Raw genomic sequence first — 24,325 nt, 5'->3', positions numbered from 1 at the left:
ACTACAAGGGCAGCAGCAGTGTGTAAATGTCAGGAGACATTCACTGCTGCAGCTCCAGCTCTCCCCAGCGGCGCTGTACACTCCCGAGCCCTGGTTGCTGGGTAACTACAGCAGGAGGCTCCGGTTTTCTTCCATGGTCAGGCACACACGACGGGGGCTCTCCGGGATCACGTGGCCGTGCTTCGGGAGGTGGTAAGTGGGTCCCGCTTGCGGGACCCGTACTTTATCGTGATCCGGCGCGGTCAGTGGGGGGCGGGCCGCGTACGCTGGCGGTGGACACTGTTGGCGGTACAGGCGATCCCACTAGATCACCAGGGCATGGGTGCAGGTCAGGTTTTCCGTTAAAACCATTTTAATAGTAGCCCACAGTACCCGGTGGTTTTGCCAGCAGGGATAAAAGGCTTAGACCTGGAGCCCCTCCCCCAGCCCCAGGGCGCCATTTCCCGCAAATGTTCCCGCCCTGGAGCTGCATATCTGTCTCTCCCTCACTCCCTGTCAGTGTCTGGGCGCCATTTCTCTCAGCTACACTGTTCCTGGGACTGCTTGGGCAAATCCTCCTGTGTAAAGCCGCCTGGTTGTCAGCGCTGTGACTTTACATGACACTTAAGTATTCTACCTGCCTATTAGACCGTGTTAGTTAAGAAAGAGTGCATTTAGCCAGGGTTTTCTAGTACATTTACCCTGTGATAAACATCCAGTTCTTACTGTGCAGTGTTATATCTATTGACTACATAGCTATATAAGCTGGTCCAGTGCAGTATTATTGTTAGTAATAACCTCTGCATTGTACAACTGTGACTATATGTGTGTGCATTAGCTGGCTGAGTGGTTTCCATTTCGTGTCTCTCACTCAACTTGCTATCCCTATATTCTGTAACCTGAGGGGGCTTGGTGCGTCAGGTTTTATATAGGATTTTCACAAGATATACTTTAATACGTATTTTTCTCTGTGATTTTAGTCACCATATCTCTCCTATATCTCTGCTTGTGCTGACTACACTGCGCAGGGGTTTGGGTAAGAGGTATTGGGGGTAATTCTGAGTTGATCGCAGCAGGAACTTTGTTAGCAGTTGGGCAAAACCATGTGCACTGCAGGGGGGCAGATATAACATGTGCAGAGACAGTTAGATTTGGGTGTGGTGTGTTCAATCTGCAATCTAAATTGCAGTGTAAAAATAAAGCAGCCAGTATTTACCCTGCACAGAAACAAAATAACCCACCCAAATATAACTCTCTCTGCACATGTTATATCTGCCCCCCTGCAGTGCTCATGGTTTTGCCCAACTGCTAACAAAGTTCCTGCTGCGATCAACTCTGAATTACCCCCATTGTGCTGCTGCCAATTGTACTGTGTTACCTGATACTGCAAGTTATATCATGTCTGCTTCTGAAGGTAACGGTTCTGGGGCGGAACACACTGCAAGTGTTGCTGAAGCCACAGATCAATATGAAGAGAATATAGCAGCTGTGGGCTCTGGTTCTGGGGGCTCCTTGCCCCCCAGTGGGACTGTGGCAACGGAGGTACATAATGACTCACCGTGGGCCGCTTTTTCCACGCTTCTGCATACGCTAGTTAATAAACTAACACCCCCTATGGGACCCCCTATGCCGGTGCAACCGTATGTGGTCCCTGCAGCTAACCCGCCATGGGCGGACAATTTATCTGCTCAATTGAAGAAGTTAAACCAGTCCCTGACTACTAAAAAGTCTGACCCTCGCTCGCCCAAGCCCAAGGGGTCCTCTAAGCGAGTTCTTATCTCCTCACAATCCACTGCTGTCACTGACACCTTGTCTGATGAAGATGGCACTTACACTGACCCCACAGATTCTGACACAGATAATGCTTATGGGGAGGGTAGTTCACATGTGGATGTTCCTGATCTTTTGGAGGCTATTAAGTTGATTTTACAGATTACGGATGATCCCGAGCCATCCGTCCCTCCTAAGAAACCAGATAGGTTCAAGCATCAGAAGGTGGTTAAACAAGTTTTACCTCACTCTGACCACCTAGTGGATATACGTCAGGAACCCTGGGAAAACCCGGGTAAGAAGTTTGTGCCTCAAAATAAGATGCTGGCTCGCTATCCCCTTGCGCCAGAGCTGTCTAAAAATTGGGAAACGCCTCCTCCAGTAGACTCACATGTGGCTAGGATGGTGGTTTCCTCATCTCTACCTGTCACTACCGTCACGTCTCTAAAAGAGCCTACGGATAAACGCGATTTACACCCTCACGGGTGCTGCACAAAGGCCCACTATTGCAGCAACATGGGCTGCAGAGGCTATTGAAGCATGGGCCTTGGAGTTAGAAGCTGAAATCTCTTCTGACCATGCTAGACAATGCTTGTCATATATTGTCACAGCTTCTCACTATATTAAAGAGGCGGCTTCTGATGCCGGTATCCTTGCAGCCAAGGCCTCTACTACATCAGTCCTGGCTCGCCGGATATTGTGGCTGAGATCCTGGTCTGTGGATCTGGACTCTAGAAAAATCCTGTAGGTACTCCCTTTCAAGGGAGATATTCTGTTTACTGCCAAAACTGCCTGTCTGCCAAGTACCGCTCCTTCTGTGTCGAAGGCTAAAGGTACTTCCTTTCGTCCTTCAGGTAAAGCAAAAGGTCAGGCGTACAACAAGCAGGCCCGCACTTCCAAACCTGGTAAGCCAAAGCCCAAAAGAGCCTGGGCGGCCCGTCAGCCAGCTTCCAAGACCGATAAGCCTGCCGCATGACGGGGCGGGCCTCCCCCTGGGGGATCCCAGGGTGGGGGGCCGGCTTCTAGGATATACCCAGGAATGGTTGAAGACCACTTCAGATACCTGGGTACGGGAAGTCGTCACTCGAGGTTACGCCATAGCCTTCAAAAACCGACCCCCTCATCGATTTTGCTGGACAGACGTCGCGTTGGACCAGACAAAGGCAAACACTCTGCATTCGGTGGTACAGACCCTCCTGGATACAGGAGTCGTAGTACAGGTGCCCTTCACTCTATAGTTCTGGCCTTGGAACCTGGGGACTACATGGTCTCCCTGGACATACAGGATGCTTACCTGCATATTCCTATAGCAGCGTCACATCAGCAATACCTGAGGTTTGCGATTGGCAACCTCCATTACCAGTTTCGGGCGTTACCTTTTGGTTTAACTACGGCTCCGCGAGTCTTCACAAAAGTTATGGCGGTGATGACGGTGGTACTCCGCCGTCAAGAGGTCAGGATACTGCCGTATCTGGACGACTTGTTAATCCTGGCAAATTCCCCAGAACTTCTCCTACGTCATCTGGATATGACTGTCCGGTTTCTACAAGCCCACGGGTGGCTCATCAACTGGAATAAATCCTCCCTGGTCCCAGCTCAGAGCATGGTGCACCTGGGAGCGCTATTGGACACTCACAACCAGAGGTTGTTCTTGTCTCAGGAGAAAGTCCTGAAGCTTCAGGACAGGATTCGTTGCTTCCTTTCTCGTCCGCAAGTGTCGATACATTCGGCGATGCAGGTGCTGGGCCTCATGGTGTCAGCATTTGACATGGTGGAGTATGCTCCATTCCATTCTCGCCCCCTCCAGAGGCTGATTCTAGCCAAGTGGGACGGCCTGTCTCACCGGATCAGGTCTCACATGATCTCATTGACTCCGGAGGTCCGTCTGTCGCTGCTCTGGTGGCTCCAGGACTGACAATTGTGCAGGGGCCGTCCCTTCTGGATATCCAGCTGGGTCCTGTTGATGACAGATGCCAGTCTAAGAGGTTGGGGTGCGGTGCTGGAGCAACACTCACTTCAGGGTCGGTGGACCAAGGAGGAATCCCTCCTCTCGATCAACATTCTGGAATTGCGGGCGGTCTTCAATGCGTTGAACCTGGCCCAGCATTTAATTCAGAACCGTCCTGTTCAAGTACAGTCAGACAACGCCACCACAGTGGCTTACATAAATCATCAATGCGGCACTCGAAGCCGTTTGGCAATGAAGGAAGTCTCACAGATTCTACATTGGGCGGAACGCCATCTACCGGCCATATCGGCAATATTCATTCCGGGAGTCCAGAATTGGGAAGCGGACTTTCTCAGTCATCAGGACGTACATGCCGGCGAGTGGGGCCTCCATCCAGAAGTGTTTCAACTCCTAGTGGAAAAGTGGGGCCTTCCAGACGTAGATCTGATGGCGTCATGCGCTGGCGGTGCCGTGGAGGTTTCGGCTGCCGTACGTGTCACTCCTGCCCAGGGTAATTCGGAAGTTCAATCAAGAAAAAGGAAATCTGCTTCTCATAGCTCCAGCGTGGCACAGACGGCACTGCAAGGCCTATCGTCAGAGCGTCCACATTCTACTTCCACAACGCCCAGACCTCCTCGTTCAGGGCCCCTGTGTCTAACAGGACCTAGCCCGGCTGTCTTTGACGGCATGGCTCTTGAAGCTTCCGTCTTGATGGCTAAAGGGTTTTCTGAGGCGGTCATTCAAACTATGTTGCGGGCCTGGAAACCGGCTTCGGCTCGGATTTACTATAGGGTCTGGAATTCTTACTTTGTTTGGTGCGCATCTAACGATTATGACCCTTCCAAGTTTAGTATAGCCAAGTTGTTGGCTTTTCCTCAGCAGGGCCTGGACTTAGGCCAGCGTCTGGCCTCCCTCAAGGTTCAAATATCTGCCTTGTTGGTGTGGTTTCAGAGAAATATTGCGACCTTACCTGATGTGCATACCTTTACTCAGGGTGTGTTGCGTATCCAACCTCCCTATGTCCCGCCTGTGGCTCCTTGGGACTTGTCGGTGGTTTTGGAGGCGTTACAAGAGTCTCCGTTTGAACCTCTTGGTTCAGCTGATCTTAAGTGGCTTTCCCTTAAGGTGGTGTTTCTGCTGGCTATTGCTTCAGCTAGAAGAGTGTCGGATTTGGGTGCCTTGTCCTGTAGTTCCCCGTATCTGATATTTCACCGTGGCCGGGCGGTTCTTAGGACTCGTTCCAGATATTTACCTAAGGTGGTTTCTTCGTTCCACCTTAACCAGGAGATTGTGGTTCTGGCACTTGTTTCTCCTGATCTGTCTCCCAAAGAGCGGTCTTTGGATGTGGTACGGGCTCTCCGTATCTATGTGAAGAGAACTGCTTCGATTAGAATATCTGATTCTCTCTTTGTGCTGTTTGGATTTCACAAACGGGGCTGGCCTGCTCACAAGCAGACTTTGGCCAGATGGATTAGAATGGTGATTGCACATGCTTATGTGAAGGCTGGTCTATCAACTCCTGCTCACATTACGGCCCATTCTACTCTGTCTGTTGGACCTTCTTGGGCGACCCGCCGTGGTGCGACCCTTGAACAATTGTGCAATGCGGCTACGTAGTCCTCTGTGAACACGTTCATAAGGTTCTATGCCTTCAATACTGCCGCTTCCCAGGATGCTTCCTTTGGACGCAGGGTTCTTGTGCCCGCTACAGTGCGTCCCCTCCCATAAGGAACTGCTTTAGGACATCCCCTATGTTTATCCTTGTGGGGCCCAGTGTACCTCGCAGAAAGAGTTTTAACAAAGGTAAGTTCTTACCATAAAACTCGTTTTATGCCTTAATTAGGCACGCAGCTTTAGCGGGCTTTACCTTTCTGACGGGGGCGGACATGTTTAGAGTCCGGTCACAGAAGGGGAATTATAGGTTTAGGATGTACGGTGATTCCTTACAATGGATTGAAATTACTGGCGCTGTTTGAAGAGGGCAGTTTTAATTGGGTTAGCTGCTGTAATCTTTCTGAATATATTTGTTCTAAAACTACATGTTTTGTCTTCTAAGGGACTCTGCTGACAGTTCCTGAGGAGAAGGAGCATCTGAATTTTCAACCTGGTTAACTCAAGCTGTATCAGCAGTTGGTGGTATGAGGGTTGCAAACATCCGGCTGGTTAAAAAAAAAAATCTTCATTGCTCCTTATATCCATACGGTCTTTCTCCTCCTATTCTAATAGGGTGAAAGTACTGCCGATTGGTGTGTGAGTATGTTAACATGTCTAAAGCACCAACCAATACCACAAAAATTTGTTGTGTATGTTTAAAATGTGGTAAAAAGAGCACGCTCCGTGTGCGACACATGTTTGGGAATGGGTGCTCAACCAGGGAGCAGTGGTCCGTCCGGGTCATGGGAAAATGCCCTAGCAGATATTTCTAAGGAATTGGCCGAATCCCGCAAGCAGCATTTAGAATGGCCTGCGGACTTTTCCAAAACTAGAGAGGAATTCCTAATTCGAATTACTCATCTCGCACAGATAGATAAGAATGTGTGTAAAGTGGTAAAGAGACCCCTCCCTCTCCTACAGGAAGAGTCTGAGGAGGGTCTCATAGAGGAGGGAGAGTCAGTAGAGGCAATAATTGATGTCAGTCCTCAGGAGGAGGATGCTGAGATTAAGGGATTAGCATCTCTTATTAAAACAGTAAAACAGGTCCTTAACTTCAAAGAAGATGAGGTTAAGGAACCTGAAGTCTTTGATCTCTTTGAGTCTCAGAAACCGCAAACTGCTGTTTTCCCGATTCCTCATTCTCTCCAGGATCAAATGGGGGAAGCTTGGAAGCAGCCAGATAGACCCTTTCAAATCCCCAAAAAGTTCACGGCTAATTACCCACTGCCCAAGGGAGTCATGTCTAAGTGGGAGGTTCCTCCGATTGTGGACACCTCCCTGGCTAGACTGTCAAAGAAGACAATCTTACTGATACCAAGCGTAACTAAACTAAAGGATGTGTCAGATCGTAAGTTGGATACGGCATTAAAATCAATTTTTGTGGCTGACAAAGACTGACAATTGTCAGTGCTTGGGTAAATAAGGCTATTGTAGCTTGGGCTGGTCAAATAGTTCAGGCAGTGGTGGAGGATAATAGCCAAGAAGAGGTAGTTCGACTAGCGGAGCATATCCGGTAGTTGGCCATATACATTTGCCAAGCTAGCAGGATAGCGTCAAGCATCTCGGCTTTGGCTATATCGGCCAGAAGGATTCTGTGGCTCAGAGAATGGCAAGTGATTCCAAGAAGGCAGTGGAGGCAATCCCCTTTGTAGGGAAAGTTTTATTTGGTCCGGAATTAGACTATTGGATTTCACAAGCAACAGCAGGAAAGTCTACTTTTCTGCCTACCACGTATCCTAGAACCACGCCACCGGTCAGCAGAAATTATTCTGGTCCGGTGTTCTATTCATTTAGTTCTCAATCCTTTCAAGCTACAGGAAGAGGTTTTGGCGGTCAAGCTCATGAAACGGGCATAAGCCATTCCCAGTTCACAACCCGAAAGCAGGACCCTAAACCTGCTGACAAGACCGTGGAATGATGGTCTCCCAGCTTACCTTGGGTCTCTAATGGTGGGCGCACGGTTGGAAAGGTTTTGGGACACCTGGGCCGAAACCTCACCAGAATATTATCTCCCAGGGTTACAAGATAGATTTTCAAATCCACCCTCACAGTCCGTTCTTTACAACAGGCATTCCTCGGTGCCCACAAAGGGTGAGAGGGCATTAGACACGGCTATTCAAAAGTTACTTCAGACGGAAGTAATTATGCCTGCCCCGACTTCTCAAAGAAGAATAGGATTTTATTCAAATCTTTTTGTAGTGCCAAAACCGGATGGGTCTGTCAGGCCAATCCTCAATTTAAAGGTTCAATTCCTGACGGTTTACAGATTCAAGATGGAATCAATACAGTCAGTTATTGAGGGACTGGAGCATCCGGAGTTCATGGTGTCGCTGGACATAAAGGATGCGTACCTCCATGTCCCAATTTGCACTCCACACCAAGCCTATTTAAGGTTACCAGTTCAGAGCTCTACCGTCTGGTCTATCATCAGCCCAGAGAGTCTCCACAAAGATCATAGCTATCATAGTAGCGAAATTGAGATCGTTAGAAGTAATGATAGTACCGTATCTGGACAACCTTCTTATCAAAGCCCCCTCTCAGGACCAGTTGATCCAGGATGCTCAGATCACGCATCAGTTTCTGATTCGACACGGCTGGATCGTGAATTTCAAAAAATGCATCTGCAACCGACGCAGAGGATTCAATTCCTGGCTCTTTTATTTTATATACGATACATCTGAAGGTGCATCTCCCATAAGACAAGATTCGAGACATCAAGGAAATGGTACGTCTGGTTCTACAGAATCAAACAGTCTCTCTGCATCTTTCTGTACGGCTTCTAGGAAAGATGGTAGCATCCTTCGAAGTGATCCAATATGGCAGGCTACATTCCATTTCAGCTGAATCTGATTGCTCAGAGGGCAGGCATGCATTTACTTCTTCACCGAAGGATTTGCTTGTTTCCCCAGGACAGGACCTCATTAATTTGGTGGCCTGTCCACAAGGACCTGGCAGTGGGAAAGAGGTTTGGAATCTGGGATTGGAAAATTTTAACAGATGCCAGTCTCAGAGGATGGGGAGCAGTACTGGACAGCCATCAGTTTCAGGGAAGATGGCCGCCGCAGGAGAGCAGTCTCCCGATAAATGTACTGGAGCTAAGGGCCATTTACAATGCACTACTTTTGGTGGAAAACCTAGTATGGGCCCAACACGTGAGAGTGCAGTCAGACAATGTGACAGCAACAGCATACATAAACCGTCAGGGAGGAACAAAAAGCCGCATGGCTTTAAAAGATGCCACAAAGATTCTGTCTTGGACAGAAAGGCGCAACATAATCCTATTGGCAGTCTTCATTCCAGGAATGGAAAATTGGGACACAGACTACCTCAGTCATCAAGATATGCATCCAGGGGAGTGGTGTCTACACCCACAAGTATTTGATGTAGTGGTGAGAAGGTGGGGTCTACCACAGATAGACCTGATGGCCTCTTAGAACAACCATCAGCTGCCAAGATATGTGACCAGGACGAGGGATCTGGCAGCAGAGGCGTTGGATGCCCTGGCGATATCCCCTTGACATCCGAACTGGTGTACATCTTCCCGCCCTTCCCCCTTTTACCAAGAGTGTTAAAAGAAGGTCAAACGGGAAAGACCGTGGGTGATTTTAATAGCGCCAGACTGGCCTCGCAGAAGTTGGTACTCGGACCTGAGGGGACTCCTGGCGGAAGATCCTTGGAGACTGCCGCAGAGGGAGGACCTGTTGTCACAAGGCCCATTCCTTCACCCAGACCTGAACCATCTACGTTTGTCGGCATGGTTCTTGAGACCAGGAAACTAAGAGACGGGTATCCCGAAATCAGCTATTCCTACCATGTTAGCTGCACGGAAGCCAGTCACTGCGGCACACTACTACAGAATCCGGAAGAGATACATGGACTGATGCCAGCCTAAGAGTTGGGATCCCAGAGAGTTCCGCCTTACTAGACTTTTGAGGTTCCTCCAAAATGGTTTGGATGGAGGTTTGAGATTGGAATCCTTGAAGGTATGGGTCTCGGCCCTCTCGATCCTTTCCCAGCAACGTCTAGCGTCCTTGCAGACATTTTTACAGGGTGTGTTGAGAATACAGCCACCTTTTCGTCCTCCCACGGCCCCGTGGGATCTTAATTTAGCAGTTTTTGAGCCTTTGGAAAGGGCAGATCTGAAATAAATTAGATGGAAAGTAATGCTGCTCTTAACTTTGGCATCAGCGTGGAGGGTCTCAGAGTTAGGGGCTTGGTCATGTAAAAATCCTTCCCTAGTTTTTCATGAAGATAGAGCGGAGCTCCGTACAAAAGCAGAGTTTTTACCTAAGGTGATTTCGGGTTTCCACATCAACCGATTGTGGTCCCCTCCTTCCAAGGATTGGCAGAGGGGGATTTGTCCTTGGATGTGGTCAGAGCCTTGTGGGTTTACGTAAGGCTACGACTTCTGTTAGGAAATCTGATGCTTTGTATGATAGACCCAGGGGGGGTTGACCGGCTTCAAAACAAACCTTGGCCAGATGGATACGACTAACCATAAAGCAGGCATATATCGCTAGTGGTAAGAGGGTTTCTTTTTCAGGTAGGTGCTCATACCACCAGATCAGTGGGTGCTTCATGGGCTGCGGGTAGAGGAGCCTCCACTACCCAACTTTGCAGAGCTACAACGTGGTCATCAGCACACATGCTCACTTGATTCTACAGGTTTGATATGTTTGCATCTAGAGATGCAAGTTTTGGACATTTGGTTCTTCAGGCTTCGGACCGCACTCCCGCCCATGGGAGTATCTTTGGTACGTCCCCAGCTGTCTAAGATCTCCAGTGCCCGCTAGTGGATGAAAGAGAAAAGAGGATTTTGGTACTTACCGATAAACCCATTTCTCTGAATCCATTCGGGGACACTGGACGCCCGCCTCAGTGCTGTCAGCCTGCGTGTTCTTGTTAAATTTAGTTCAGTTTGCTTATTCTGTTCATAGTTCCTGGTTGCTGTTTGACTTGTTGGTAAGGTCGGGTCCTTCCTATATGGCTTTGATTTTTCATGTTCCCTTTTCTCTCCGTCAATTTTTCAAACTGGAGGGATTAGGGGGCGTGAAGGGGGAGGATCCAGCTGTGCATAATTATTTTTTTAATTATTATATTGTGCTACCTCCGGTCTGCATCCTTCACACCCCAGCTGTCTAAGATCTCCAGTGTCCCCGAGTGAATTCAGAGAAATTAATTTTTCGGGAAGTACCAAAATCCTCTTTTCCATTTGCCCCTGGCAGAGATGGTAGGGAAAATACTTATTTGAGGGTTAAAAAATCGTAACACCGTGCAGAACACTTTGGGCACCGTTCCCCTCCCCCCCCCCCAATGACTAATTGGGGTGGGAATGGTCAAGAACATGGCAACTACAGTTTAATGCTAAAAAATGCAAAATCATGCACTTGGGTCTCAAAAACCCAAAGTCTAAATATAGTATCAAGGGTACTATAATGGAAACTATTGAGGAGGAAAGGGATTTAGGAGTCACTATTTCAAGTGACTTGAAGGCAGGACAGCAATGCAACAAAGCAATGAGAGAGGCAAGTCAGATGCTTGGTTGCATAGGGAGAGGAATCAGTAGCAGGAAAAGAGAAGTAATAATGCCACTGTATAGGTTATTGGTGCGGCCTCATCTGGAATACTGTGTCCAGTTCTGGAGACTGTATCTCCAGAAGGATATAAATACATTAGAGAGTGTACAAAGAAGGGCAACTAAAGTGGTGCATGGCCTACATCACAAAACTTACCCGGAAAGGCTAAAAGATCTTAACATGTATAGTATGGAGGAGAGAAGGGAAAGGGGAGACATGATAGAAACTTTCAAATATACCAAAGGTTTTAACAAAGTTCAGGAGGGAAACATTCTTCAAAGGAAGAGAAGTATTAGAACTCAAGGATATACACTGAAACTGGAGGGAGGTAGGTTCAGGGGAAATGTAAGGAAAAATTATTTCACAGAAAGGGTAGTGGATAAGTGGAATAGCCTCCCATCAGAGGCGGTAGAGGCTAAGACTGTAGAGCAATTTAAACATGCTTGGAATAGGCATATGAATATCCTTACAAAGAATTAAGGTTCAAAAAGGGTTGAGATTACCTAAAGGATAAAAAAAAAAGGGGCAGACTAGATGGGCCAAGTGGTTCTTATCTGCCGTCAAATTCTATGTTTCTATGTTTCTAATTAGGTAATTAGAAGTTTCCATTTGGGTTAATTAGTCCAATAATTACGTCATTTTTTGGTGTTTACAAAAAAATAGCCTCAAATGACCTCAAAATCAACTTTTTCGTTGCTTTATGCACCCCAAATTTAGTTTTTTTTAAATACATTTTTAAAGTAATCTCAAAGTACCCCTAAAATCTTCTTCTTTTTTTTTATGAATGTAAACAAAAAAGTTTGCTTTTTATCTACTTTTTTTTTTTTTTAAATGCACAAATTGGGCATCTAACACTGTTTACACATCTCCTGTAATTTCCGTATGAGCACTAACAGCCTTCTATGATTCTGCAAACAAAATTTACATTGTCTTTGGGTCCAGAAAGGTCACCCCACTTTTCACGCACTTCTCTAATCGCATATGACTGACCGTTTACAAACCCCCGCTGCGATTACTGTGAATAGCCATTTTTAATTGGATTGGAAAACTCCCCCGGCAGAGTGCATTCCTACGAATGAATGCGAGTTTCCTGAAACAACTCTCAACTAATTGGATTGACCCCATTAATTTATATGTAGGACATTTGGGGGACAGCAGTGTATATTTGGGATAACAAAAATAAATTAAGTTACAGCCTCTTTCAAATCTGTTTTTACATGTCAGGACATAACTAACAATGGACTCTTCTTCACAAGGGCCTGAGTACCTTACCTCCTGAGGTGGCAGTAGAGCAAAAAGAGCTAGTAACTGCACCTAAACAAATGTTGGGGTTTTTTTGTCCTTTTTTTTTGTATGCAGGGTAAATACTGGCTACTGTTGCATGTAGTCCACAAATGCTGGACAGCTTTATTTTACCCTGCAATTTAGATTTGTGTTTGAACACTCCCCCATCAAATCAAAATCTCTCACTTTTTGCTGTACATCTGCCCCATCTGCAGTGCAACATGGTTTTGTCAAGGTGCATAGTTACTTGCTATTTTTTATTTTTTTATTTATTTATTTTTACTCCCACCTCAGAATTAAGGCCAAAGTCCTTTAAAAAAAAATCTATATTTGAGAAATAATACATTTTATTTTGTCATAACTTAAATCACTGAAAAATAAGCCAACATGACAAAGCCATGTGTGAAAAGTATGTACACCCTGTCATTCAGTAGCTTGTAGAACCACCTGTAGAAGTAATAATAGAATAAAATATAATTTTCTTCATTCTTGCATTTGTATTTGATAAATTTGCCCTACCTTCCATCATAACACGACTTGTTTGAGGACATTTGTTTATGCACGGCTCTCTCAGGGTCCCACCACAGTATCTCAGTAAGGCTGAGACTTGGACTTTGAAATGTAATTTTGTGGCGGAGATAGTATTATTTGGGCCCCTTCCCCCACGCGCTAAAAAAACAAGGCGGTAAGTACCTTGTTGCAATGTGAGCCTGTGCCCTCTCCACAGAAGTGTTTTCCCCACATTCCCCCATTTGTGCCCCAAATGTCAAAAGCTTCTTTGTCACATGGCCCCCAGCCGCATGTTCCGCTACATGCCCCCAAGTTTGTCCCTATATGTTGCACTACATCACTAGATTACATGCCCATATACACTGCACTACATCCCCCTATAGGCTGCACATCACTACACTACATCCCCTTAGATGCTGCATTACACCACTACACTACATCGCCCTATATGCTGTGACTACATCACTACACTACATCCCCCCCTGCACTGCACTACATCACTATGCTACATCCCCCTATACACTGTACTACATTACTACACTACATCCCCCTATATCCCCCTATATGCCGAACTTCACATCCCAGCATGCCTTGCTACAGTTTTAGCATGGCTAAATAACAAAACTGTAGCAGGGCATGCTGGGATGTGTAGTTCAACAACAGCTGGAGTTCATAAGGTTCCCCATCACTGCCCTATACGCTGCAGTACATTACTACACTACATCCCCCCTATACGCTGCAGTACATTACTACACTACATCCCCCCCTATACGCTGCACTACATTACTACACTACATCCTCCCTATACGCTGCACTATGTACATCCCCCTATATGCTGCACTACATCACTACACTACTGTACATACCATTTACATGCTACACTGCATCCCCATATATGCTTCACTACATAACTATATTACATACCCCTATACACTGTACTACATCACTACACTAGATCCGCTACACACTGCACTACTGGCTTATTCATGTTGGCCTAGTTGTTGTTGAATCAATAATGACAATGTCATATACACTGCTCAAAAAAATAAAGGGCACACTAAAATAACACATCCTAGATCTGAATGAATTAAATATTTTTATTAAATACTTTGTTCTTTACATAGTTGAATGTGCTGACAACAAAATCACACAAAAATTATCAATGGAAATCAAATTTATTAACCCATGGAGGTCTGGATTTGGAGTCGCACTCAAAATTAAAGTGGAAAAACACACTACAGGCTGATCCAACTTTGATGTAATATCCTTAAAACAAGTCAAAATGAGGCTCAGTAGTGTGTGTGTGGCCTTCACGTGCCTGTATGACCTCCCTACAACGCCTGGGCATGCTCCTGATGAGGTGGCGGATGGTCTCCTGAGGGATCTCCTCCCAGACCTGGACTAAAGCATCCGCCAACTCCTGAACAGTCTGTGGTGCAACATGGCGTTGGTGGATGGATGTCCCAGATGTGCTCAATTGGATTCAGGTCTGGGGAACGGAAGGGCCAGTCCATAGCATCAATGCCTTCGTCTTGCAGGAACTGCTGACACACTCCAGCCACATGAGGTCTAGAATTGTCTTGCATTAGGAGGAACCCAGAGCCAACCGCACCAGCATATGGTCTCTCAAGGAGTCTGAGGATATCATCTCGGTACCTAATGGCAGTCAGGCTACCACTGGCGAGCACATGGAGGGCTGTGCGGCCCCCCAAAGAAATGTCACCCCACACCATTACTGAGAAACAAATGTACAGATGGCGCTTCAGTTCAGAGGTGCTGCAGTCTCCCAGCTGGGACGGTTATCAATTTCCCAAAAAGTTCAATCCTAGTTCTATGGTTTTGCTGGGGTGCGCTCCCTGGGTCACTACGGGTATTGTTTCTTTATGTAGAAGGGGGAAATTCTCCTCACTGGACAGCTTATCAGCAGTACTTTTTCTTTTTTTGAGGACATCGTGTTATATCGGAACAAGGAAGTACTGCTGATAAGCTGTCCAGTGAGGAGAATTTCCCCCTTCTATATAAAGAAACAATACCCGTAGTGACCCAGGGAGCGCACCCCAGCAAAACCATAGAACTAGGATTCCACACCATTACTGACCCACTGCCAAACCGGTCATGTTGCAGGCAGCAGAACGTTCTCCTTGGCGTCTCTAGACTCTGTCACGTCTGTCACATGTGCTCAGTGAGAACCTGCTTTCATCTGTGAAGAGCACAGGGCGCCAGTGGCGAATTTGCCAATCTTGGTGTTCTCTGGCAAATGCCAAACGTCCTGCACGATGTTGGGCTATAAGCACAACCCCCACCTGTGGACGTCGGGCCCTCATACCACCCTCATTGAGTCTGTTTCTGATCGTTTGAGTAGACACATGCACATTTGTGAGTTGCTGGAGGTCATTTTGCAGGGCTCTGGCAGTGCTCCTCCTGTTCCTCCTTGCACAAAGGCGGAGGTAGCGGTCTTGCTGCTGGGTTGTTGCCCTCCTAAGGCCTCCTCCACGTCTCCTGATGTACTGGCCTGTCTCCTGGTAGCGCCTCCATGCTCTGGACACTACGCTGACAGACACAGCGATCCTTCTTGCCACAGCTTGCATTGATGTGCCATCCTGGATGAGCGCACTACCTGAGCCACTTGTGTGGGTTGTAGACTCCGTCTCATGCTACCACTAGAGTGAAAGCACCGCCAGCTTTCAAAAGTGACCAAAACATCAGCCAGAAAGCATAGGAGCTGAGAAGTGGTCTGTGGTCACCACCTGCAGAACAACTCCTTTATTGGGGGTGTCTTGCTAATTGCCTATAATTTCCACCTGTTGTCTATTTCATTTGCACAACAGCATGTGAAATTGATTGTCAATCAGTGTTGCTTCCTAAGTGGACAGTTTGATTTCACAGAAGTGTGATTGACTTGGAGTTACATTGTGTTGTTTAAGTGTTCCCTTTTATTTTTTTGAGCAGTGTAGTTAACACAGATCTGTTTCCATGCCCATGTGATGTGTATACACAGGTTTCCCATTATATAGGTTCTGAGTGGGCTTATTAAATAAAGTGCTTTGTATAAGATTGCTTATTTAGACCTTGAAGAGTGGAGGACATTTGCTCATTGGGTGCTCCATATCAGGAACATGTGTAAATTTAAGAAACAATCCATTGTTGTAGCATTACTGGTATGGTATACAGTAGATGTATATTAAACATAAACTTTTTCTGAAAACACTTGTCTTGTAAATTTTTATTGGGATTGTCATCTTTTTCAATTCAGTGATGAGGATGGTTACATCTCAGTTCATTTGAAGAATGGAACATATTTTCTGTTTTACAGGGAGGACCGTATTGGGCCGGCCTAGAAAGATGTTTTTCTCCGATGACCTGGAGCAGAATGAACATACGAGCTTGCTGTCCTCCTCAACTCAGGATCCTATATCTGCAGTTTCTTCTATTCCCCCATCTCCATCTGGACACTATCAAGGGTTTGGTCAGACAGTAACACCTCAAACTACACCCACATCTGCAACCGCTCCTGAGGAGCTCTACAGCGCAGAGTCTCCTGAGCAAGAGCTACCTGAGCTACCTGTGCCAGCACCTGAACTCGATGATGTGGAGGTATCTCACGAGAGCAGCAAGCGCTAGTTCTCTTAATTCTGTGGCACAGGAAACCGTGCCAAATTTTCTCATGACTTGAATCGCCTCTAGGAAAAATGGTGCCGGCATGGGCATCTGCTGCTGTCAGAAAGTTAGATCTGGATGACGCCCACTTTGGCGTTATTTTCAGATTTGTACTTTTCTTATTTTATATGTAAAGGTTTCTGGTTCTTGTTGTGTACTACCACAGAGGTGAAGAAAGCTGACTTTCATAAGAATAGGTGGCCTAGCTTGATTAAATATATTTGATATCTTATACTATGAAGGCAAAACAAATCTTAAAGGGAGTCGTATATCTTCAGATGACTCATTTTATTTGTTGCTACATGTCATCTTGATTTTTTTTTTTTAATGTAAAACTTTACTTTATCTTTCTGGATTCTATTTATTTATTTTTTATTTATAGATTTTTATTAGGTGGGGGGCTCAACAAAGTCTTTATATCATCCAGATAGAACACATGTTTATAATATAGTGATGACATTCTACCCCATACACTGACAACAGGTTTAAAAGAGTTTTGTGTAATATCCAAGACCAATTAATACAAACAACTGTACCTAGATGATGCAGGGTAAGGCAAAAAAACAAACAAAAAAAACTCACAGATTTTAAAGGTTAACAAAAAAGGTATGGTCAATGCTATTCAAAATTATAGTACATTATAGTACAATTGGTCTTGAATATAATATCATAATTTCTTGGTGTATAGCAGCCATTAATGGTTCTTGGTCGATGTTTGCAGACCTCATCTGTCAGATGACCCCGCTGGCTGTGTAGAGGCTTTTCATAAAACTGATGAGGATTGTTTTCGGCCAGTAACGAATATTCTACTTGTTAATGTAGCCAGACAAATGAATGTGAGCTTCGTCAAGAAATTGCAGCGATAACGCCGGAAATAACCCGCCGAGTGATGCAAAACTTCAGAAACGGACTACAAATGTGTATCACGATCGAAGGCCACCATCTGGACAATGTCATGTTCAAAACCAATTGAAAATTAACGGTGTTCCGTGCATTTTTAGTAGATTATGTACTAAACTTTGAATAGCATTTACCATGCCTTTTTTGTTACCTTTAAAATCTGGGAGTCTTTTTGTTTGCCTCACCCTGTATAAAGGTTGCTGTGAAAGTTAACAGAAAGATAAAGTAAAATCATCTGAAGGTTGAATATTTCTATTAACATTAAACAAAATGATGTAATGCAAGAAAAATCCTTAATTTTGGAAACACCGACCACACTGGGGTTCAGTGGTAAGACATTTAACTGAAGGTTCGAAGTTAATCTTTTTATTTTCTTTGCACATTTTTTCCCCCAGCCTTATAAAGTTGATACCTTTTTTTTTAATTTAAAAATATCCACTAATTGTAATATTTTGATCTACATGTACAGCACACATTTAAACTGAATCTTAACAGCTAAGCTGTATTCTAAAACTAAAATTCTGGATGTTTGATTTGTAATCTTCTGATTATATAAATCATTGCAGGAGGCATTTATACACTGAACAATTATTCTGCAAGGTCATTTTAAACACAGACACCAGTAATCTATATAAAGCCTCTCTGTCCGCAGCATTTGCTAGTAAGACATCAACTCTCAAATGGGAGCAAAATAAATTGGGGAGTGGCAAAATCTAATAATAGTGAGAAAAATAATAATTACAAAAATTAACGTAACTTGGCAGCATTAAACTAATTAATACTAAAATATAAAATTTATTTAAAAAAGTACCCCATACTAATTTAGATGTAAATTATGGCTTTATTGAATGGACATTGTTTATTTAAACAACACCGTTTTTAGTTAGTCATTGACAATTATATGCCACTTCTTTTACTCCTGATTATCTTCCACCACCTGCCATATGCTTTATACCACAGAGCTTTATTTATACATTGTCTGTACCACTCCGGAGCAGAAAGAACTAGTATAGATGTATGCGCTGCCAAGTCACCACAAAGCACAGTACGTTCGTTCGTTCCCGGCTGAGTCTCCTCTAGGTTCTAACAGCTTTGTGTTACGTAAGACTGAAACTCCATTTGCCCTCTTCTTTTATTATAACGTGTATATTGTGTTCTGTGATATTGTTAGAAAGGTCACTCGCAGTGGTGGAGTTCAGGATTCTATTATAGGGAAAAAGACTATTTGAATGTAATTTTGTTGAAAAGTTCATGTTCAATGTATTTCTTCTTAAACACGTCTATCCTCTGCAATGTCATGTTCGCATTTATGTAGTACTGTGTTAGGGAATACACCTAACGCATTTGGATGGGTTCGCTTAGTTGATCTACTGTATATTTTGGCAATTCATGTGTTTTAGCGGCCTGTGTCTCGAAGTACTAGTTGTATTTATTTCAATATGCAACACCTCCCTTGCTGCAGGGTTAAAACCTTCCTATGGAGCACACCAGATGCCACTGCACTCAAATAAAACATTGCCTACTGTAAGTACTTTCTACAGAGCTGACCGCAAAATGTTTATTACTTCTGCTACCTTGCAACAGGAATTTCTAGCTACACTCAGGCTGTTCCTGCTAGTCACTCCTGAGCTGCAGGACCCAATATCCATCTCACATGTAAGTGACCACATTGAATAAGATTGATCCGGTTTCCCCATGGATTGAGTGGCTGGATCATTTCGGCCACATAGTACTGACAATGGGGGTCATTCCGAGTTGATCGCTAGCTGCCGTTGTTCGCTGCGTAGCGATCAGTGAAAAAAAATGGCTAATCTGCGCATGCGTATCCACCGCAATGCGCACGCGCGATGTACGGGTACAAAGAGCATCATGGTTTTGCACAGGTTCTAGCAAAGCTTTCAGTCACACAGCCGATCGCAAGGAGATTGACAGGCGTTTCTGGGTGGCAACTGACCATTTTCTGGGAGTGTTAGGAAAAACGCATGCGTGCCTGGAAAAATGCAGGCGTGGCTGGGCGGGTGTGTCACGTCAAAAGCCGGCCCTCCGTCGTTAGAATCAATGCACACGAAGAGTAACTACAGGGCTGGTCATGTTTTGCACAGAGATTTTACAGGCGCCCTGCTTCACAAGCATTCGCACTTCTGCAAAGCGAAAATACACTCTCCAGTGGACGGCGACAATGCGTTTGCATGGCTGCTAAAAACTGCTAGCGAGCAATCAACTCGGAATGACCCACAAAATGTAGCATGTGTAGCCAGCCTCAGTGATAACTAGCAAATGCGTAAATCAGAAAAGCATTAAAATGTCATACACTAGAGAGCAAGCGCTATACTAAATGTAGGAGCCATGGCCCAAAAGACAGGCCGTTTTTGATTTGAACACATCTCAAAATGTACAACGTTAAGAGAACATAGCATTTGGAACTAGTGTGTTCTGGCAACACAACTGTGTGTACTTCTACCCCGCAATAGTGTAGAGATACAGCTTCACAGTGATGATAAATATGAAGTCTAATGTAACTTTGTTCACAACACAATAATATAATGAAGTGTCATATAGCTTAGATGAAATATGGCCTTGATTGCTATTAATAAATGCCAAAGTTGTATTTTCAGATTAAAATGTTGGCAAATATAAATGAAATGTAAGCATATGTTGGTTTCCCCTTTAAATGGGAATCTCTTGCTTGGTAGTCTTCCAAAGTAAAATGTCAGTTATGTAATGTAAATAGATGGCAGTGACATTTTCTAAAGTTCTGTCATTCAGCTCTGTAAACCTGGATAGGGATTAATCATTATGGGTGGGATTTAATGGAGTCCAAGATCGTCGGAGGTGCAGGATGCTGGACGATCTTGGATGTTTTTTTAAAGGGGCAATCACTTAAAAAGCATGTTTTTACCTAGTAAGTGATTGCCCCCTTGAAAAAAAAAAACGTCCACGATCTGTCGACATCCAGCACCACCGGCTGTCTCGGACTCCATTACATCCCACTCTACTTCTAATTGTAAAGCTCCAGTTTGTCAGTTTCTCTAACGTCCTAGTGGATGCTGGGGACTCCGTCAGGACCATGGGGATTAGCGGCTCCGCAGGAGACAGGGCACAAAAAGTAAGTTTTAGGATCACATGGTGTGTACTGGCTCCTCCCCCTATGACCCTCCTCCAAGCCTCAGTTAGGTTTTTGTGCCCGTCCGAGCAGGGTGCAATCTAGGTGGCTCTCTTAAAGAGTTGCTTAGAAAAAGTTTTTAGGTTCTTTATTTTCAGTGAGTCCTGCTGGCAACAGGCTCACTGCTACGAGGGACTTAGGGGAGAGAAGTGAACTCACCTGCGTGCAGGATGGATTGGCTTCTTAGGCTACTGGACACCATTAGCTCCAGAGGGAGTCGGAACACAGGTCTCGCCCTGGGGTTCGTCCCGGAGCCGCGCCGCCGACCCCCCTTGCAGATGCTGAAGATTGAAGAGGTCCGGAACCAGGCGGCAGAAGACTTTCAGTCTTCATCAGGTAGCGCACAGCACTGCAGCTGTGCGCCATTGTTGTCAGCACACTTCACACAGCGGTCACGGAGGGTGCAGGGCGCGGGGGGGGGGCGCCCTGGGCAGCAATGTATAATACCTGTATGGCGAAAAATACATCACATATAGCCCTTGAGGCTATATGGATGTATTTAACCCCTGCCAGATATCACAAACTCCGGAGAAGAAGCCCGCCAAAAAGGGGGCGGAGCCTATTCTCCTCAGCACACAGCGCCATTTTCCCTCACAGAAATGCTGGTGGGAAGGCTCCCATGCTCTCCCCTGCACTGCACTACAGAAACAGGGTTAAAACAGAGAGGGGGGGCACTGATTTGGCGATATGAATATATATATTAAATGCTATAAGGGAGGAACACTTATATAAAGGTTGTCCCTGTATAATTATAGCGTTTTGGTGTGTGCTGGCAAACTCTCCCTCTGTCTCCCCAAAGGGCTAGTGGGTCCTGTCCTCTATCAGAGCATTCCCTATGTGTGTGCTGTATGTCGGTACGTGTGTGTCGACATGTATGAGGAAAATGTTGGTGAGGAGGCGGAGCAAATTGCCTGTAATGGTGATGTCACTCTCTAGGGAGTCGACACCGGAATGGATGGCTTATTTATGGAATTACGTGATAATGTCAACACGCTGCAAGCCGGTTGACGACATGAGACGGACGGCGATCAAATTAGTACCTGTCCAGGCGTCTCAAACACCGTCAGGGGCTGTAAAACGCCCATTTACCTCAGTCGGTCGACACAGACCCAGACACGGACACTATTTTCAGTGTCGACGGTGAAGAAACAAACGTATTTTCCTTTAGGGCCACACGTTAAGGGCAATGAAGGAGGTGTTACATATTTCTGATACTACAAGTACCACAAAAAAGGGTATTATGTGGGATGTGAAAAAACTACCTGTAGTTTTTCCTGAATCAGATAAATTAAATGAAGTGTGTGATGATGCGTGGGTTTCCCCCGATAGAAAATTATTGGCGGTATACCCTTTCCCGCCAGAAGTTAGGGCGCGTTGGGAAACACCCCTTAGGGTGGATAAGGCGCTCACATGCTTATCAGAACAAGTGGCGGTACCATCTACAGATAGGGCCGTACTTAAGGAGCCAGCTGATAGGAGGCTGGAAAATATCCTGAAAAGTATACACACACATGCTGGTGTTATACTGCGACCAGCGATCGCCTCAGCCTGGATGTGCAGAGCTGAGGTGGCTTGGTCGGATTCCCTGACTAAAAATATTGATACCCTTGACAGGGACAGTATTTTATTGACTATAGAGCATTTAAAGGATGCATTTCTATATATGCGAGATGCGCAGAGGGATATTTGCACTCTGGCATCAAGAGTAAATGCGATGTCCATATCTGCAAGAAGATGTTTATGGACACGACAGTGGTCAGGTGATGCAGATTCCAAACGGCACAAAGATGTATTGCCGTATAAAGGGGAGGAGTTATTTGGGGTCGGTCCATGGGACCTGGTGGCCACGGCAACTGCTGGAAAATCCACCGTTTTTTACCCTAAGTCACATCTCTGCAGAAAAAGACACCGTCTTTTCAGCCTCAGTCCTTTCGTCCCTATAAGAGTCATATCTGCCCAGGGATAGAGGAAAGGGAAGAAGACTGCAGCAGGCAGCCCATTCCCAGGAACAGAAGCCCTCCACCGCTTCTACCAAGTTCTCAGCATGACGCTAGGACCGTACAGGACCCCTGGATCCTACAAGTAGTATCCAAGGGGTACATATTGGAATGTCGAGACGTTTCCCCCTCGCAGGTTCCTGTAGTCTGCTGTACCAATGTCTCCCTCCGACAGGGAGGCAGTATTGAAAACAATTCACAAGCTGTATTCCCAGCAGGTGATAATAAAATTACCCCTCCTACAACAGGGAAAGGGGTATTATTCCACACTATATTGTGGTACTGAAGCCAGAAGGCTAGGTGAGACCTATTCTAAATCTGAAATATTTGAACACTTACAAAGGTTCAAATCCAGATGGAGTCACTCAGAGCAGTGATAGCGAACCGGAAAGAAGGGGACTATATGGTGTCCCGGGACATCAGGGATGCTTACCTCCATGTCCCAAAAATTTGCCTTTCTCACCAAGGGTATCTCAGGTTCGTGGTACAGAACTGTCACTATCAGTTTCAGACGATGCCGTTGGATTGTCCAAGGCACCCCGGGTCCTTACCAAGGTAATGACCGAAATGAGGATTCGTCTTCAAAGAAAATGGACGACCTCCTGATAAGAACAAGGTCCAGAGAACAGTTGGAGGTCGAAGTAGCACTATCTCAAGTAGTTCTACGACAACACGGGTGGATTCTAAATATTCCAAAACCGCAGTTGTTCCGACGACACGTCTGCTGGTCCTAGGGATGATTCTGGACACAGTCCAGAAAAAGGTGTTTCTCCCAGAGGAGAAAGCCAGGGAGTTATCCGAGCTAATCGGGATCCTCCTAAAACCAGGAAAAGTGTCAGTGCATCATTGCACAAGAGTCCTGGTAAAAATGGTGGCTTATTACGAAGCGATTCCATTCGGCAGATTTCACGCAAGAACTCTTCAGTGGGATCTGCTGGACAAATGGTCCGGATCGCATCTTCAGATGCATCAGCGGATAACCCTATATCCAAGGACAAGGGTGTCTCTCCTGTGGTGATTACAGAGTGCTCATCTTCTAGAGGGCCGTAGATTCGGCATTCAGGATTGGATGCTGGTGACCACGGAGGCCAGCCTGAGAGGCTGGGGAGCAGTCACACAGGGAAAAAATTTCCAGGGAGTGTGATCAAGTCTGGAGAATTCTCTCCACATAAATATACTGGAGCTAAGAGCAAATTTATAATGCTCTAAACTTAGCAAGACCTCTGCTTCAAGGTCAGCCGGTATTGATCCAGTGGGATAACATCACGGCAGTCGCCCACGTAAACAGAAAGGGCGGCACAAGAAGCAGGAGGGCAGTGGCAAAACTGCAAGGATTTTTCGCTAGGCGGAAAATCATGTGATAGCACTGTCAGCAGTGTTCATTCCGGGAGTGGACGACTGGGAAGCAGACTTCCTCAGCAGGCACGACCTCCACCCGGGAGAGTGGGAACTTCATAGGGAAGTTTTCCGCATGATTGTGAACCGTTGGGAAAGACCAAAGGTGGACATGATGGCGTCCCGCCCGAACAAAAAACGGGACAGGTATTGCGCCAGGTCACGAGACCTTCAGGCGATAGCTGTGGATGTCCTGGTAACACCGTGGGTGTAACAGTCGTGTATGTGTTCCCTCCTCTGCTTCTCATAACCAAGGTATTGAGAATTATAAGACGTAGAGGAGTAAGAACTATACTCGTGGCTCCGGATTGGCCAAGAGGGACTTGGTACCCGGAACTTCAAGAGATGCTCACAGAGGACTAATGGCCTCAGGAGCTAAGAAGGGACTTGCTTCAGCAAGTACCATGTCTGTTCCAAGACTTACCGCGGCTGCGTTTGACGGCATGGCGGTTGAACGCCGGATTCTAAGGGAAAAGGCATTCCGGAAGAGGTC

At 45.8% G+C, this 24,325-nt stretch overlaps 1 protein-coding gene across 1 annotated transcript in view; it reads left to right on the top strand.

Annotated features, from left to right (window-relative positions):
• TMEM184C (transmembrane protein 184C) overlaps positions 1-18,805 on the top strand; it is a 105,959-nt gene extending 87,154 nt beyond the window's left edge. The window contains exon 10 of the mRNA XM_063920585.1: positions 16,034-18,805. Within this exon, the coding sequence (XP_063776655.1) occupies positions 16,034-16,341 (308 nt within the window). The 3' untranslated portion in view covers positions 16,342-18,805. The remainder of the gene's footprint in view (positions 1-16,033) is intronic.
• The last annotated feature ends 5,520 nt before the right edge of the window (positions 18,806-24,325 follow it).

Source organism: Pseudophryne corroboree, chromosome 1, assembly GCF_028390025.1.
Source record: "Pseudophryne corroboree isolate aPseCor3 chromosome 1, aPseCor3.hap2, whole genome shotgun sequence".
Classification (NCBI taxonomy): domain Eukaryota; kingdom Metazoa; phylum Chordata; class Amphibia; order Anura; family Myobatrachidae; genus Pseudophryne; species Pseudophryne corroboree.
Note: the sequence above shows the minus strand (reverse complement) of the source record. Positions and strands in the feature narration are given on the sequence as shown.